The sequence below is a fragment of the Electrophorus electricus genome, chromosome 23, assembly GCF_041902795.1.
Source record: "Electrophorus electricus isolate QZ-2024a chromosome 23, ASM4190279v1, whole genome shotgun sequence".
NCBI classification, from domain to species: domain Eukaryota; kingdom Metazoa; phylum Chordata; class Actinopteri; order Gymnotiformes; family Gymnotidae; genus Electrophorus; species Electrophorus electricus.
Genome location: NC_137519.1, coordinates 10,713,942 through 10,727,728, shown reverse-complemented (window position 1 = coordinate 10,727,728; position 13,787 = coordinate 10,713,942). Strand labels below are relative to the sequence as shown.

The 13,787-nt window shown below is 41.4% G+C and overlaps 3 protein-coding genes across 8 annotated transcripts; 2 read left to right on the top strand and 1 right to left on the bottom strand.

Moving 5' to 3' along the window:
* Positions 1 to 30: 30 nt before the first annotated feature.
* crybgx (crystallin beta gamma X) lies at positions 31 to 2,563 on the bottom strand. Its single transcript, XM_027004773.3, is given in 7 exon segments — positions 31 to 296; positions 646 to 785; positions 1,140 to 1,163; positions 1,165 to 1,279; positions 1,532 to 1,653; positions 2,011 to 2,059; positions 2,457 to 2,563. Coding segments are annotated over 7 exon segments (624 nt in total). The 5' UTR covers positions 2,498 to 2,563; the 3' UTR covers positions 31 to 163.
* Positions 2,564 to 3,416: 853 nt separating this feature from the next.
* Positions 3,417 to 9,282, top strand: lctla (lactase-like a). Of its 5 annotated transcripts, none has more exons than XM_027004772.3 (15): positions 3,417 to 3,589; positions 4,383 to 4,581; positions 4,888 to 5,048; positions 5,218 to 5,305; positions 5,392 to 5,501; positions 5,666 to 5,794; positions 5,906 to 6,001; positions 6,144 to 6,198; positions 6,729 to 6,890; positions 7,054 to 7,328; positions 7,497 to 7,623; positions 7,734 to 7,933; positions 8,209 to 8,272; positions 8,527 to 8,564; positions 8,696 to 9,282. In XM_027004772.3, the coding sequence occupies exons 2-15, from the start codon at positions 4,452 to 4,454 to the stop codon at positions 8,702 to 8,704; spliced, it is 1,644 nt and encodes a 547-aa protein (XP_026860573.3). In that variant the 5' UTR covers positions 3,417 to 3,589; positions 4,383 to 4,451; the 3' UTR covers positions 8,705 to 9,282. The 5 variants fall into 5 exon arrangements, with proteins under 5 accessions (XP_026860573.3, XP_081562150.1, XP_081562152.1 ...); XM_081706026.1 differs by lacking the exons at positions 3,417 to 3,589; positions 8,527 to 8,564 and adding exons at positions 3,598 to 3,877; positions 4,186 to 4,216; XM_081706024.1 differs by lacking the exon at positions 8,527 to 8,564 and having other exon boundaries at positions 3,418 to 3,589.
* Positions 9,283 to 9,334: 52 nt separating this feature from the next.
* tipin (timeless interacting protein) lies at positions 9,335 to 12,862 on the top strand. 2 transcript variants are annotated; one of them, XM_027004780.3, is made up of 8 exons: positions 9,335 to 9,569; positions 10,434 to 10,578; positions 10,700 to 10,793; positions 10,885 to 10,960; positions 11,064 to 11,186; positions 11,376 to 11,442; positions 11,573 to 11,764; positions 11,995 to 12,862. In XM_027004780.3, the coding sequence occupies exons 1-8, from the start codon at positions 9,477 to 9,479 to the stop codon at positions 12,210 to 12,212; spliced, it is 1,008 nt and encodes a 335-aa protein (XP_026860581.3). In that variant the 5' UTR covers positions 9,335 to 9,476; the 3' UTR covers positions 12,213 to 12,862. The 2 variants fall into 2 exon arrangements, with proteins under 2 accessions (XP_026860581.3, XP_026860583.3); XM_027004782.3 differs by lacking the exon at positions 9,335 to 9,569 and adding an exon at positions 9,633 to 9,655.
* The last annotated feature ends 925 nt before the right edge of the window (positions 12,863 to 13,787 follow it).

The following is a 13,787-nucleotide window of genomic DNA, read 5'->3' as shown; positions in this document are numbered from 1 at the left end:
AAAATAAACCACAATACAACAGAATTTGTCTTTCTCAAAAGTTTATTACTAAAATAGGTTTTCTGAATGGATGTGAACTGCTCAGCTGGTGTGTGATGTGTAAAAGGTGACGTCGTGGCGAGAGGGTTTGAGAAGGGACTTGTCAAAAGGTGGGAGAGGAAAGTCAGCTGAAGCGGACCCTGCGCATGGAGCCCATGGTGCTGCTTGGAGCTCCCCAGTCTGAGAAACTCATGTAGTCCTTCTTCTCCAGGATGTAGTGTTCTCCTCTGTAGTTGGGCTCCTGCTATACCACCCAGCTGCATGCACATGCGTGCACACACAAACACACACACACACACACACACACACACACACACACACACACACACACACACACACAGGTAGAATAAAAAAACTGCAGGGGTAACATGATTGTGTAGCACTTCAACAAACCCTTTTGTTTAATTATATATAAAAATAGCAGAAACATTTGTAGGACCACAGTTATATGGCAGAAAGGAAGTTTTGCAGATTGTAAGTCAGTAAAAAAAAAGGAAGGAATGCAACGAAAAAAGTATGTGAGGAAGAATGAAACAAAAAAGAAAGAGATAGGCAGAGAGAGGCAGAGGGAGAGACAGGGAGAGAGAGAAGGAGTTAGCCACTCACACTCCACCCAGGACCCGGATCGAGGATACTGTATTGAGACTGTATCGGCTCATCAGGTTGGGAATGTTGTCCTGAAGCACAGTCCTCCTCCCAGAGAACGCAGGCCACTCGAACAGCTGGGCATGTGGAGGGCTCATATCCTACACATGCCAGGCGTGGCTTGTTAGCAAGAAGGTGGGTATGGTATGTACAGTAATGATCTACATGTCAGTCACACATTAAGCACTTGTCTGCAGGGTAATTTCTCTCTCTTCTGAAGTAAGTCAAAACATGCTGATATCTTGACAGCAAGCCTTCAGGAGGAAGAGCTAAACACACACACACACACACACACACACACACACACACACACACACACACACACACACACACACACACGCACCTAGAGCAATTTTTGTTTGGAAAAAATGTATCATAATTTGCGTGTATTTTTGCAGGCATGTATTTATGGCCTAGTGTGTTTATGCAGGCATGTGATGTGTTGTACATCTCACCTCCTTCACTGTACGTACAGAAGAGCACTCTGTCACTCTGGGCACACCAATTATCCAAGCAGTTATACTCTCCCCTGTCCCACATGTCCCACAAATACTGGCACCCACGGAAGTTCTCGTGCTCATAACCCACCCAGTTGCTCCCAACAAACAATTCAAACCCACACATTAGAGCAGTAACTATTGCACACAATGGCTTGGAACACACCTGTGAAGAAGGCATGAGAATCCGAACACAAGCAACAACAGTAACTATTAACAAAAACATGTCAGATCGGTATTGAGTGGATGGCAGCTGTCAGTGCAGCTTCACCTTGGAGTCTTATGTGAATGAGTTATGTGTTATTTTTTTGGTTCTTGGTGAGTGTGTGACTGCATGTGACAGAACTCACGCTCCACTCTGGACCTGCGCAGAGTTGCATCTTTCAGAGAAGTTCTTGTCACTTAACTTGTGGCAGCCTGAGCTCAAGTCGAAACGCCGGCCAGCAAAGTTCCTCTGCTCGAAAAGGGTCATCTGACCCAGAACACGTACATTTTTTACGTTTACAGTTTTTAAGCAAATACACACAAGAACATGTCATGTCCCTATTTTATTCTTGTTCTTTCAATAGGAAATTGCAAACGCTGTGTGTTCTGGAGGTACATTGTCCAAATCGTTTCTGTCCTAGAGTGCAGACTTTGGATACATTTTTATATTCTAATAATTAAGATTACAAATAATCAAAAATAATCTAAAGGAATAAAACGGAACAGTTTACACATTTTTAGTGACAATTTTACAGTTTTAGGGATAAACCAGGAAAATCACAAGATTCACACCGCTGTGTGTTTTTGTTTTCCATAAACATGTAAATACAGAGAAATCACTCACTCTTCCAGTGGACCCATAAAAGGCACATTGGAGTAGAGACCCCAGCTTGCTGCATGACACAAAAGAGGGGTACAAATTACTGACAGAGCACATTTACATGCAACACCGGGCAGGGCACATTTATCATCAGAAACAGATTTACACAGGATCACATACTGGGTGCCAAATGTTCTGTCTAGCAAGAAGGCAGTATCTGTGAAAACATGTTAAAATCAGGTACAAAAAGTTGACGCTCGTGCGCAAGTTTGATCTGTCCATGAGAGGACACATATGAAATAAATTCCTTGTCCAAGTCCACCTCAGATGAACCATATAGATCTATGGTTGTTTAAAGATACTTGGATGCATTCTCAGAGGTGACGTTATGAGAACATAGATCTCTTCATCGACTGGTCAAACATCAGCCTGAAATGATGTAGTTCTGTTCTTGTTCACTGTAAACACACCTGGCTTGTTGGACAAGTCCTGGGAGCTTAGTAAAGATCATTTCAGCTCATGGTGGGCACTAAACCAACCCTTAAATACAGCAGATTAAGAGAATAAGGGATTACTAGAATGCTCATTTGATTTTGGGCTCTTTGAAGCCTCTCTGTATTCATATGCTAAACACAGTACAGTGAATTGTCGAAATACTTTTGTCGAAACCCAGTACTGCTTATATAAGAAAATGTCTCTGTGCTTACAGGTACTGGTGCATAATACGATAACTCGTTCTACAAACAAACACACACACGTGTGCACACACACACACACACACACACACACACACACACACACACTCACACATGCAGCACACATACACACACACACACACAAAACAGGGAGATCTGTGCAAATACATTTTTAGATTGAATAAACATTAGAGAGTTCATTTCAGTGGATAGTTCTTTAGAGATTACCAGAGTAAATCATGTAGGTTACAGCACAAATAACCTACAGTCACTTGTGGCATGGAGAGAAATGTATTCTTTAACAATTAGAAAAAAATGCATGAGAATTGAATCAGGAGTGAACAAATGCATTTCATGATTGTGTCACTTACAGTGCAACCTCTTTACAATGCAACCTCTTTTACCAACAATTCATCCAGTAAAACTCCAGTTTCTTATTCTGTTAACAGACGTGAAGCTACTTCCAGTGGACCATCTGCAACTCCTGATGTGATTTGTGCTGTAAATGCGATATATATCACACAACATTGTGTAATTTTTTTGTTTATAGGTTTTAAAATTTTGCTCCTCACCACCTCCATAGGGCCCCTGCCAGCCATTTGATCAGCATCAGTATCATCAGAGTTGCTTACTGAGTCAGTTCTCTGGAGTTCTATGGAAGCTGTTTGCAGCAGCACTTTCCCTATCTCGCCTCAATGACCCTGAATGGGGGCTGTTTGTTCCTCCGCCCGGGTCACGCCAGGCGTCCCAAACCTGCCGGACTTGCTGGACGCTTCGGTGCTGGTTTGCGATTTGTTGGCCAGCGCCTCTGCACATCATTGTGACGATGAATTAAGTCCAGAAGCTCGGACAACCTTCGGACATTTTGGAGTAGATTCCAGCTGGGATAATCGCAGCCGACGAAACAGGTACGGCTGTGTATGTGTTTGATGCAGCCCTACCCAGGACAATGCACTGACTAGGCTTCAGAGGGGTCACCTGGATAGTTCAGATTTCTTTTTTCTTTTCCGATCGAGCTAACGTTCCTGTGTTTAACGACCACTTCATATTGGCTGCACTGGATGAGCTGATGTTCCATGTGTCTCTGAGGTCATTCTTTGTCAGCACATCGCATGGCTGGCTCATACATCTAACAGAAAGTGTATACTTGTTTTGCATGTATGACTGACTGCATGTAAGCCAGCGCTGGCCTTTAGGTATGACATGCTTTTTGCATGCTTACATGGTTTAAAGGTTTGACCACTTTGAGTAAATTATGATGTTTACTATGACATTTACTTAAAACTCCATTTTAAGGGTTTTGGGGTTAACCTACTATATGATAATCGATGTTAATATTTCAGTTAAGGAATGTTTACAGATATGAATAAGACCGATAAATATAAACAATATAAACAATGTCACATTGTACATAAATACCTCTGATAGATTAAATATGAAGGATTTTTTCTTGTAACACTTCAGAGGTAGTAGACATAAATTGAACTTTTTTTTACATGTGCAGTCGTAACTGACAAGACAAAGTTCTTACCTAAGTAAGTACAACTGGTGAGATGTTTTATCTGCGCAGGTGTCTGTGGTGAGACTAATTTACCTGTGCAGGTATCTGGTGATAGAATCTTTAATGTGATTAGGTGAACCTGGAGAGCTACACGTTTTGACATTTGAATGTGTAACTAACAAACTAATTTGTGTGTGCAGGTGTTGCTGGTAAGGGAGTCTCACACAGGTGTTTTTCCTGTGCCAGTGTAACTGGTAAATGAGAAGAACATGGTGGAATCGAACAGGCTGCTTAGGGTGTGCCATATTTTTGCTTTGGCATTGTGGGTGTGTGCTACTGGGGACTTTGACAGGACCAAGAATGAAATTGGATCCTTCTACTATGGAACCTTTCCCACTGGTAACACTTTATAGTCCAAATGTGACCTAACACATATTAAATTTGCTAAAGCCATTGGATGTTTAGTGCTTTTCTAATTTACAAGGCTATAAAAAAGCCAGCCCTTCTTCTGTTTGGACTGGAATAGGCGAGCACTTCTTCTGATTAAGACACACAGATAGACTGTAGTTCTGCACTTCATAACCTATTCAAGATACGTCAAAGAAAGTAGTTCTGTGTGTGTGTGTGTGTGTGTGTGTGTGTGTGTGTGTGTGTGTGTGTGTGTGTGTGTGTGTGTGTGTGTGTGTGTGTGTTACACTACCGTAGGATTCTCGTGGGGTGCTGGCAGCTCAGCGTACCAGACAGAGGGAGCCTGGGACAAAGAGGGCAAAGGGATGAGCATCTGGGACATTTTCTGCCATAAGAAAGAAAAAACCTCTCTGAATGTCACTGGAGACTCCTCCTGTGAGGGATACTACAAAGTCAAGGTGATACACGATGCACAATGACACCGTATGTAACATTTACACAAGGTAATGACATCCTATGTAACATTTTAGATTATCCGAAATGGTGATATTGAGGCAGTCACAGATATATAAGCCGAATGCGGGTCTCCTAAATAATGACTTCATATCTTCTTTTTCTTTTTCACAGGAAGACATCTCACTAATGAAGGACATGAAGCTGAATCACTACAGCTTTTCGATTTCCTGGCCAAGGATCATTCCCAGCGGAATTAAGTGTGAGGGAAAGGCAGACATTCAAATTAGCATCATTTAATCAAGATATGTACTGAACTGTTTTCTGACAAATATTTCCGTTGGTTAGCTGACAAAGTCAATGAGAAGGGAATACAGCACTACGACAATCTTATCAACTTTCTCTTAGAGAATCGCATCACCCCTATTGTCACCCTATATCACTGGGACTTGCCTCATGTAAGTATTTCAGGCACCTCTGGTAAGCACAACACTTAAATATAAAGAAATAGACATGCTTGTTTATCCAGGTTAATCATGTGATGGAGATATTTTCAGCCAGAGCTCTGATCCATCCACTTCTGCAGTGAACCAGGAAATCTGGATTTATTTTGCATTTCTAGGCTCTTGAGGATAAATATGGCGGATGGCAGAACAGCAGCATGGTCAATTTTTTTAATGACTACACCAGCCTGTGCTTTGAGAGATTTGGGAATCGTGTGAAATACTGGATCACTTTCAACGACCCATGGGTAAGAGCCATGAACATTATACAAGTGGGCTTGTACCGCTATGATAAAGGCTCATGTCATAGCACTTTTTTAAGCGCACGCTCACGTGATAGAAGCCCAATGTCTTTGCAGTCGATGGCTGTCGAGGGCTATGAGTCTGGCGAGCATGCTCCTGGACTGAGACTGAAGGGCACTGGTGCCTACAAGGCTGCCCACAACATCATTAAGGTAAACAAGGAGCCACAACGTATCTGTTCTGAATGAAGGAATACAACGCTGGAAGGCTTTTAAACGTGTTATTGTGATAATGTCAGATACTGTATGCTAAAGCTAAATTATCTTAAGCCTGCTCCACCTTTCAATCCTACAGGCACATGCTGCAGTTTGGCACACTTACGACACCCAGTGGCGAGATACGCAGAAAGGTAATAATCATACATCACCAAATGTTGCTCTGATAAGGTTGTTATTAAATTGCTGTAACTGATGTTGGAGACCTCAGCAGACTTCTGAAAGAGTCACTGAAAGAGTCCACCCCCTCCCTCCAATCCTAAATTCTCCACCCAAGAATTTCTCCAGAGTCTGTCCCTCCAGCAACATGCAGATCAAGTGCTTAGCCTAGCCTTCTATGTTCTGTACGCACACACAAAATAATTCACCAGCAGGGAGGGCCGCATCTTGGAAAATTCATTTTTTGATTGGTTAATGGTTAATTGGTTAATAGAATATGCTGAACTGTTTGTTTGCTGATTACAGAGTCTACGACAATCAAAATATATCTTTCAGTTATATTTTAGTATTTACTATCAGGATTTAAAGACAGTTCAGCTGAAGCACTCTTAAAATAAATCGATAACAGCAGGTTTGAACAGCATGGATTGTAGGACCCATCCTCAATAAAGTAATGCATATGGGTGCATTATCCAGAAAGCTGAAAAGTCTCCTCCAATTACAGGCATGGTGGGGATTTCTCTGTCTACTCACTGGGGAGAGCCTGTGGACATCATGAATGACATGGACATCGAAGCAGCAGACAGATACATGCAGTTCAACCTGGGCTGGTTTGCCACACCTCTTTTCAATGGAGATTATCCTCAAGTGATGAAAGAATATGTGGGCAAGTTACAGGATCTGAAGGGCATCAACATCAAAGGGGATGATCATACATATCCTGTCATTAAAATGTTATATACCCGCATTACATACTGACTTATTCTTGACATTAACTTTCTAACTTTGGTCAGGAGTTCTGACTTTTAGTCTTGGCTTTATTTCTCCAGCCAGAAAGAGCACACGGCAGGGTCTTGGTGACTCCCGCCTTCCTTCGTTCCTCCCGCAGGAGAAGAGCTACATCAAAGGCACCTGTGACTTCCTGGGCATTGGGCACTTCACCACGCGTTACATCACAGAAAAGAACTACCCTTCGAGCCGCTCCAGCAGCTACTTCACCGACAGCGACCTGGCAGAGCTAGTGGACCCACAGTGGCCCAATGCTGGTTCCGAATGGCTCTACTCAGTGCCTTGGGGTTTCCGTCAACTGCTCAACTTCGTGAAGGTAGTGCGGAATGATGGAGTTGGTCCAATCTACTGTGGTTGATGTGTGCTCACCCAGAATGCATAGCTTTGATATGTTTTGGGCTCCCCTACCACTAGAAATCTGAGCTGAACATACAAACTTCTAATATTAGAAATGTGCTTACAAAATGCATCTTTTTCCACCCAGTCCCAGTATGGAAACCCTATGATATATGTGACTGAAAATGGTGCTTTAGAGAAAATGGTGTGCACAGATCTCTGTGATGAATGGAGAATGCTGTACTTAAGGGATTATATTAATGAAATACTTAAAGGTCAGTGACAAACTTCAAAACATGGATGCTACATTATAATTGTTAATAACTTCCAGCTTCACTGATTCAAGTAAACAGTGTGAAGGACTTCAGTCTTCTTTTTCCATCAGCGATTAATGATGGGGTGAATGTGAAAGGATACACAGTGTGGTCCCTGCTTGACAAGTTTGAATGGGATGAGGGCTACTCAGAAAGATTTGGCCTGTACTACGTGGACTTCAGAAGCAAAAACAAGACTCGTTACCCAAAAGCTTCAGTTCAGTACTACAAACACATCATCAACTCTAATGGCTTCCCCAGTCAGAGAGAGGTAAGGTTCTCTACAATGGTTACTGACATAGTGATAAAACCAGATTTGAAAATACAGATGTAGCTACAGAAAGTACTTCTGCTTATATTTAAGAGAAATGGTAAAATGCAGTGTGCTAATACATTTAGACATCTAAATCAGTCCTCTGCATGTATCATTTGTTTCCTATATGGTTTCACTGTGTCTCTGTATGTGTGTGTGTGTGTGTGTGTGTGTGTGTGTGTGTGTGTGTGTGTGTGTGTGTGTGTTGAATATGTGTTGAATGTAACCCACAGATTGAGAGCTGGAAAAGGAAAGCAACAGAGATGTGTATATCCAGTAACCAGCTTCTAGCAGCAGGTCAGTATCAGCATGGCATTTTTCATGTTTCTTAAAGACAGCGATGTTCCAGCTGGGACAAACAAAAGACAATTTCTTAATGGAGAATGTTGGCATCTTTACAGTGCAGCTCGGCTGTAATCATTGGAGGTCATGCACAAACATTATTTGCCAAAGAGAAGTAAGAGCACAACAGATATGAATAGGAACAGTGAGGGAAAATCCTGCAAACCCAGTAACAATATGATTGCATTGACTGATGTTTTGCTTTCCAGCATTTCAAGGACTTGCTTGTCAAGCTCTCCCTAAAAAGGTGCCACCATGGGTTTACCATGCTGCTTATCTTTCCTCATTTAATCAAATGTGCATCTTCATGTAGGCTGTTCTTTTTTCCAGTAGCTGCTACTTTATATGGTCTCCTCATTCTGTGCTGTTGTTTTTCAGATCCACTGACCAGCCACATGGAGATGGTGACAGAGATTATGGTCCCCATCGTGGGCACCCTCTGCATTCTGCTCAGTGCGGTTTTCATCATGTTCTTGCTGAAAGGTCGCTTCTAGGTCTTGTCTGCTCAGCTCCCATTATGTTCACCATATCCCTATAGAGGAATACGTGACAGCAAGAGACTGCTGCACTAGTGTCAAGTATCTGGTTATGACGTGTGTGCCAGTATCAGTTAAAAAAACAACAGTGGAGGCTACATGTGAATAACCAAGGTTAATGCAACAATGTAAAATGTCCTAAACCATCCCGGTACAATCGCCTCAGATTTCACACTGTATAATAAATTTGGTATATGATATGAGGTGAAAAGTCGTAGATTTTGAGATATACAAGTTACTGTAGAGATTTTAGATCATTATTTGTTTACCTGGGTTAAACACACTTTAATAACTTTTTATTAGTTTTTAAACATTTGGGAAAAATCAAGCTCTGTGTGTGACTGTTTGGGGGAGAGGCAGATAACTTATTGAAAATCAATAAAATGCTCAATAAAAACAAAATTCTGACAACCATATCTTCTATAAGTATCACGGCCCTGCGTTTCATATTCTTTTCACATACCTTTTCGGAGCGGCGTGTCTGTGAATATAAACGTGTAAAACTAGCAGACCACAAGAAACAGCACATTGCATTTTCAGAAAAGCGAGCTGTAGAAAAAGGAAAACAGTATGCTGTGTGGGCTTGCTAGGTGGCGCCTTCCACTCGGAAACAACGATCAAATATGCCAGAAGGAAAGTTTTTCCGGTGCTTTGGTTGGCTGAGAGAAAAAACCGGTAAAACTAGAAAAGGTTTAACTGTAGTGTCTCTGCCTAAGGTAAGTCAACTAGCTAACTTTACTGTTTATCCTTTGTTCGACTGAAACTGTTTTAGCTTTTCACATATGACAAGTTATAGGACATGGTAAGCTTTAAAAGTTTTTGCTTGGCTGAAAAGGACGTTAGCTACTGTTACTCCTATCCAACTAGCTGGCTGGCTAACGTTAGCTCTTATATCACCCGCCAGAAGACATCTTGGTTTTGTAGCAAACCTACCTAGCATATCTTAGCTGTTTATACTTGTGTTTTAGATAGACAGGTATGCTAACCTACTGTCTACCAAGTTAACTATACTCTGTCACGATTACGAGTTTTACTTTTTTAAGGTGCCCGTGATTTTCACATAGGTACATAATTTATTAACCCCAAAACGCTGACCCTAAAATGCTTGGTTGAAGGATTTCTCATACTGTGGGTATTAACCTAACCTAGCTGAATAAGGTAGGACAGCAAACTAGTTAGGGAGAGCAAACTTAACTCCTAATAGCCAGACAGCTAAGCTAAAGCAAGGCTTAAACAGGCTTGAACATTTGCTTTCAGTGTACGCAACTAACCTAACTGGCCATTCTCAGTTATGGTTATTCATTACGTCAAACCCAAGACAAATGTCTCGGTAGCCTAGTTGACCTAGCTCGCTAGCTAGATAGCTAACCTAGGTTACATCATTTGAACAAGTTGAGTCATTCAAGGGGAAACGCCAGTTGCATAGATGCATCGAGTTCTGAGAGAGTTCAAATAAGATCAAGTTTAAACATCTTTTAGAATATATCCATATTTGGTGGTTTTGATAATGTACTAAACATTTGGGTCTATTGATAAAAATGTCCCAGCTATTCTAAGAGAAGATGGGCTTCTCTCTCCAGGATCTGTGCGCCATGCGTGGTCCATTTGAAAATGGGCCGCGTGACATCCCTGACTATGAGCACACAGAGGATGACACCTTTCCCCCTCTCTCGCCTCCCCTCTCAGCTGGAGACGGTGACCCACAGGGAGACATCTTGACTGGTGGTGAGGGCAACACCAATGCTCTCAACGCACTATTGCCTTGTATCACCCACCATAATATCAGTGTTAAATTTTCATTTGCTGTTCCGCTGTTATTGAGTCACCATATTTGCTGTGTATTTAGATGCAGAAGAGGGAGAGGTTTCAAAGTTACCAGAGGTTCCAGTCGCTAAAAGGCGAACAGTCAGGAGACCCCAGCCTAAATTAGACTCCCACAGGTAATAAGTGTTGCTTTTTGTGGCATTTGTACTACACAAACTCCACAGACTGATGTGCCCAGGACTCACCCGCTTTGTCCTTCTGTTACAGACTGCTGTCTGAAAGAGGACTTCCAGCCTTACGTACTTTATTTGATGATGTAAAATTCAAAGGCAAAGGGCATGAGGTGATTGTTCCTGCCATTTTCATACAAACTGTATTAAATGTGTGTTAATGCCTTTCTTTATTCTGAGTGATGAATGTCTATCCTCACCTGACTCTACCTTTAGGCTGAGGATCTTAAGGTCCTCATGCAGAAAATGGAGAACTGGGCCCACAGACTCTGTCCCAAACTACAGTTTGAGGACTTCATCGATAAACTTGAGATTCTAGGTGGCAAAAAAGACGTGCAGGTAAGTTGGATCTGAGCTGGACCGACTCTAGAGCTGCAGTCTGTTTCATCTGACCACCAACATAATTTATGCTTTCACATTACCTTGTCATTAGCGGGGTCTTGCCTTTTAGGAAAACATTCCTTTCATGTAATGGCATTACTAATGTACTGACACATGGGTACATCAGGCAACCTTTGTCTCCCTTAGACATGTCTTAAACGAATACGACTGGACATGCCTCTGACACATGAAGATTTCGTGGGACACGATGGTGGTAATAAGCTTTATCCACATTAGTGCAAGCTTATCTATGTTGATTGTACAGTCTTTGTTCACATTTGATTTTCTGGCAGTGAATGTAGGTTAATGTGTGTTTTGGTCTGTGTGTGTTATCTTGTGTTCAGATGAAGCAGAGGACCGCCTGCAGGAGGATGCAAACTCGTTTGAAGATGGAGGCTTCTCTGAAGATCCTTTTGTCCATTCCACCCCAGCCCCACCTTCGGCACTGGTCTCTCTGACTGAGGAACAACAGCGACGCATTGAGCTCAACAAACAGCTGGCTCTGGAGAGGAGGTTGTCCCGCCAGAAACAGCAAGGTGACCGGCCATACAGTGTGCATGGATGTTGCGTTATATATTGTGTGATGTAACTTTACTATATTAAGTAGTTACCCTGTATTTGCATGTACCTGAAACATGTAGTATTGCAGAAGGCAATTACAATGGAAAGTTGCCTTTAGGGTTAATATCCTTAGTCTACTCTGTTAATTATTGATTATTCTTTCATTCTGAACCCATTTGCCCATCCCTGATTTGTTGGGATACAGAATCCTCACAATCTGCTTGTCTGGATGAGCCTGTCGCAAGTTCTTCAGGACATCTCCCTAGCCAAGATAACCAAGAAGCCTTGGATCAAAATGCAGAAAAAACTGATACACCTTTAAAACACAAACCTTCTGTGCCTGAGAACTCCCCCCTATTTGATGACGAGTGTGACAGCCCCGCCTCAGAGTTGACGGACAGGCAAGACGAGAATGCTTTTTGATCATTTTTAGTCTTCCTGTAACGGGCAAGGTTTTTATAACAGCTACTACAAAACTACTGCCAACAAGTCCTTCACAGTTGTCTAAAAGTTTTATCATTGCACCGGTTGAATGGTAATGGAATGAAAGAACAGAAGAATGTTCAGCTTGATTAGAACTTGATTACCAAAGAGGAACTAAATTTCACCAAACACCTCAAGTTCATGGCGAAGTATAGAGAGCCAAGACATGCCACATTCCATTCCCCTCTTACGCCTCAGAAATGGAGAAGCATTGGTTCAGCTTCTGTGAACGACATGGCCCTTGATACTCTGTGAGGATCTATAACATTGTCTAAATTAGCAGGATCTTGCCTCACTGTCAAAACTACTTGGCCATCATCTTTTTTTCTATCTACAGTTTTGAAACCCAATAAAAGCCTTTAATCAGTAACAAAAGATATTGGGTTACGAGGAAAGTAGGCCATTTGCAAGGTGGTTAATTCTTGAGGTATTGTGTGGAATCATGGATTGTTGTATTCAAGCCTCCACAGCCTTGTGGAAGTCTTTGCTGGCAAGTTTTGGTTTTAAAACTTTAATTCACATAGTTTCTTCTCATTTTTCTGTAATTTTTTACTTTTTTTCAGGACTGTAAATAAAGTGCTCATATACTATGGTTTGTATTGTTTGACTGCAGAAAAGCCATTTTGAAATTTATTTGTATAGATGTCATACACACAGCAATATTTATTTGTGAAGATGAGCAGCATGCCGAGGTGTCACAGTGCATTAATTTTCAAAATAACAGGCACAAAAGCTGCTTTAATGAACAAAAAGGCTTATGTAAGCTTCAGAGAATTTTAATAGCTGTTGAAGCTCTCAATAATTGGCTAAACGTTTAGATTTAGAATTATAAATGAACTGATCATGATTAATTTGTTTGGCATATAGACCAGCTGAAGGGATAGATTGGTTGTTAGATTGCATAGCAGTATTTAAGTCTTTGCTTTTTTGAGGCTTTTTGTGGTGCTGTAAGATTTTAAGTCTTTAAACCTTATATTTAAGTGCTAACATTAGACTGTAGCAGCCACAGGCCTTGTCATATTTGAAAAATAGACATTTTATAAGCAGGACAATAATCATTGGGTGTCATGCTGTTGTACAAACAGCAGATGGTGCCATAGTCCTTATACTAAGCGGATGGCAACTGTTCTCATCCTTTCGTGTGTGGCAGGTTTAGCAGAAGTAATTAAATCAGCACCTCAAATCTAAATCTGATCCTGGATTTTGTAATCACTGGCAGTTAAATGACAGCTAAATGTAACAGGTCGGCCACTTTGTCATCAGACCTAAGTGAAAAGTAGCACCTGGACCTTGAGGACTATGACTTGAATGACTGCTATGAAGGATATATAATTTTAAGCTTACTAAAGAAATCATAGCCTGTCCAAATAGTCACACCTTTAGTAATTTCTCTCATTTCAGGGGTCTTTCAGTCTCTGTCAGATTTACTCTGTGTATATAAAATAGAATACATTTCCTTACTGCACTATAGAGAGAACCAGTCTACATGTTTACCACATAGTCTGTTCAGTCTAC

Excerpts from the sequence above, each read along its gene's own strand:
- lctla (XM_081706024.1), top strand. The coding sequence starts at position 4,452 with ATGGTGGAATCGAACAGGCTGCTTAGGGTGTGCCATATTTTTGCTTTG. Across the intron at positions 5,795-5,905 it reads TCACTTTCAACGACCCATGG|TCGATGGCTGTCGAGGGCTA; the intron begins GTAAGAGCCATG and ends ATGTCTTTGCAG. Across the intron at positions 6,891-7,053 it reads AGTGATGAAAGAATATGTGG|CCAGAAAGAGCACACGGCAG; the intron begins GCAAGTTACAGG and ends TTATTTCTCCAG.
- tipin (XM_027004780.3), top strand. The coding sequence starts at position 9,477 with ATGCCAGAAGGAAAGTTTTTCCGGTGCTTTGGTTGGCTGAGAGAAAAA. Across the intron at positions 10,579-10,699 it reads GGGAGACATCTTGACTGGTG|ATGCAGAAGAGGGAGAGGTT; the intron begins GTGAGGGCAACA and ends CTGTGTATTTAG. Across the intron at positions 10,961-11,063 it reads TCAAAGGCAAAGGGCATGAG|GCTGAGGATCTTAAGGTCCT; the intron begins GTGATTGTTCCT and ends CTCTACCTTTAG.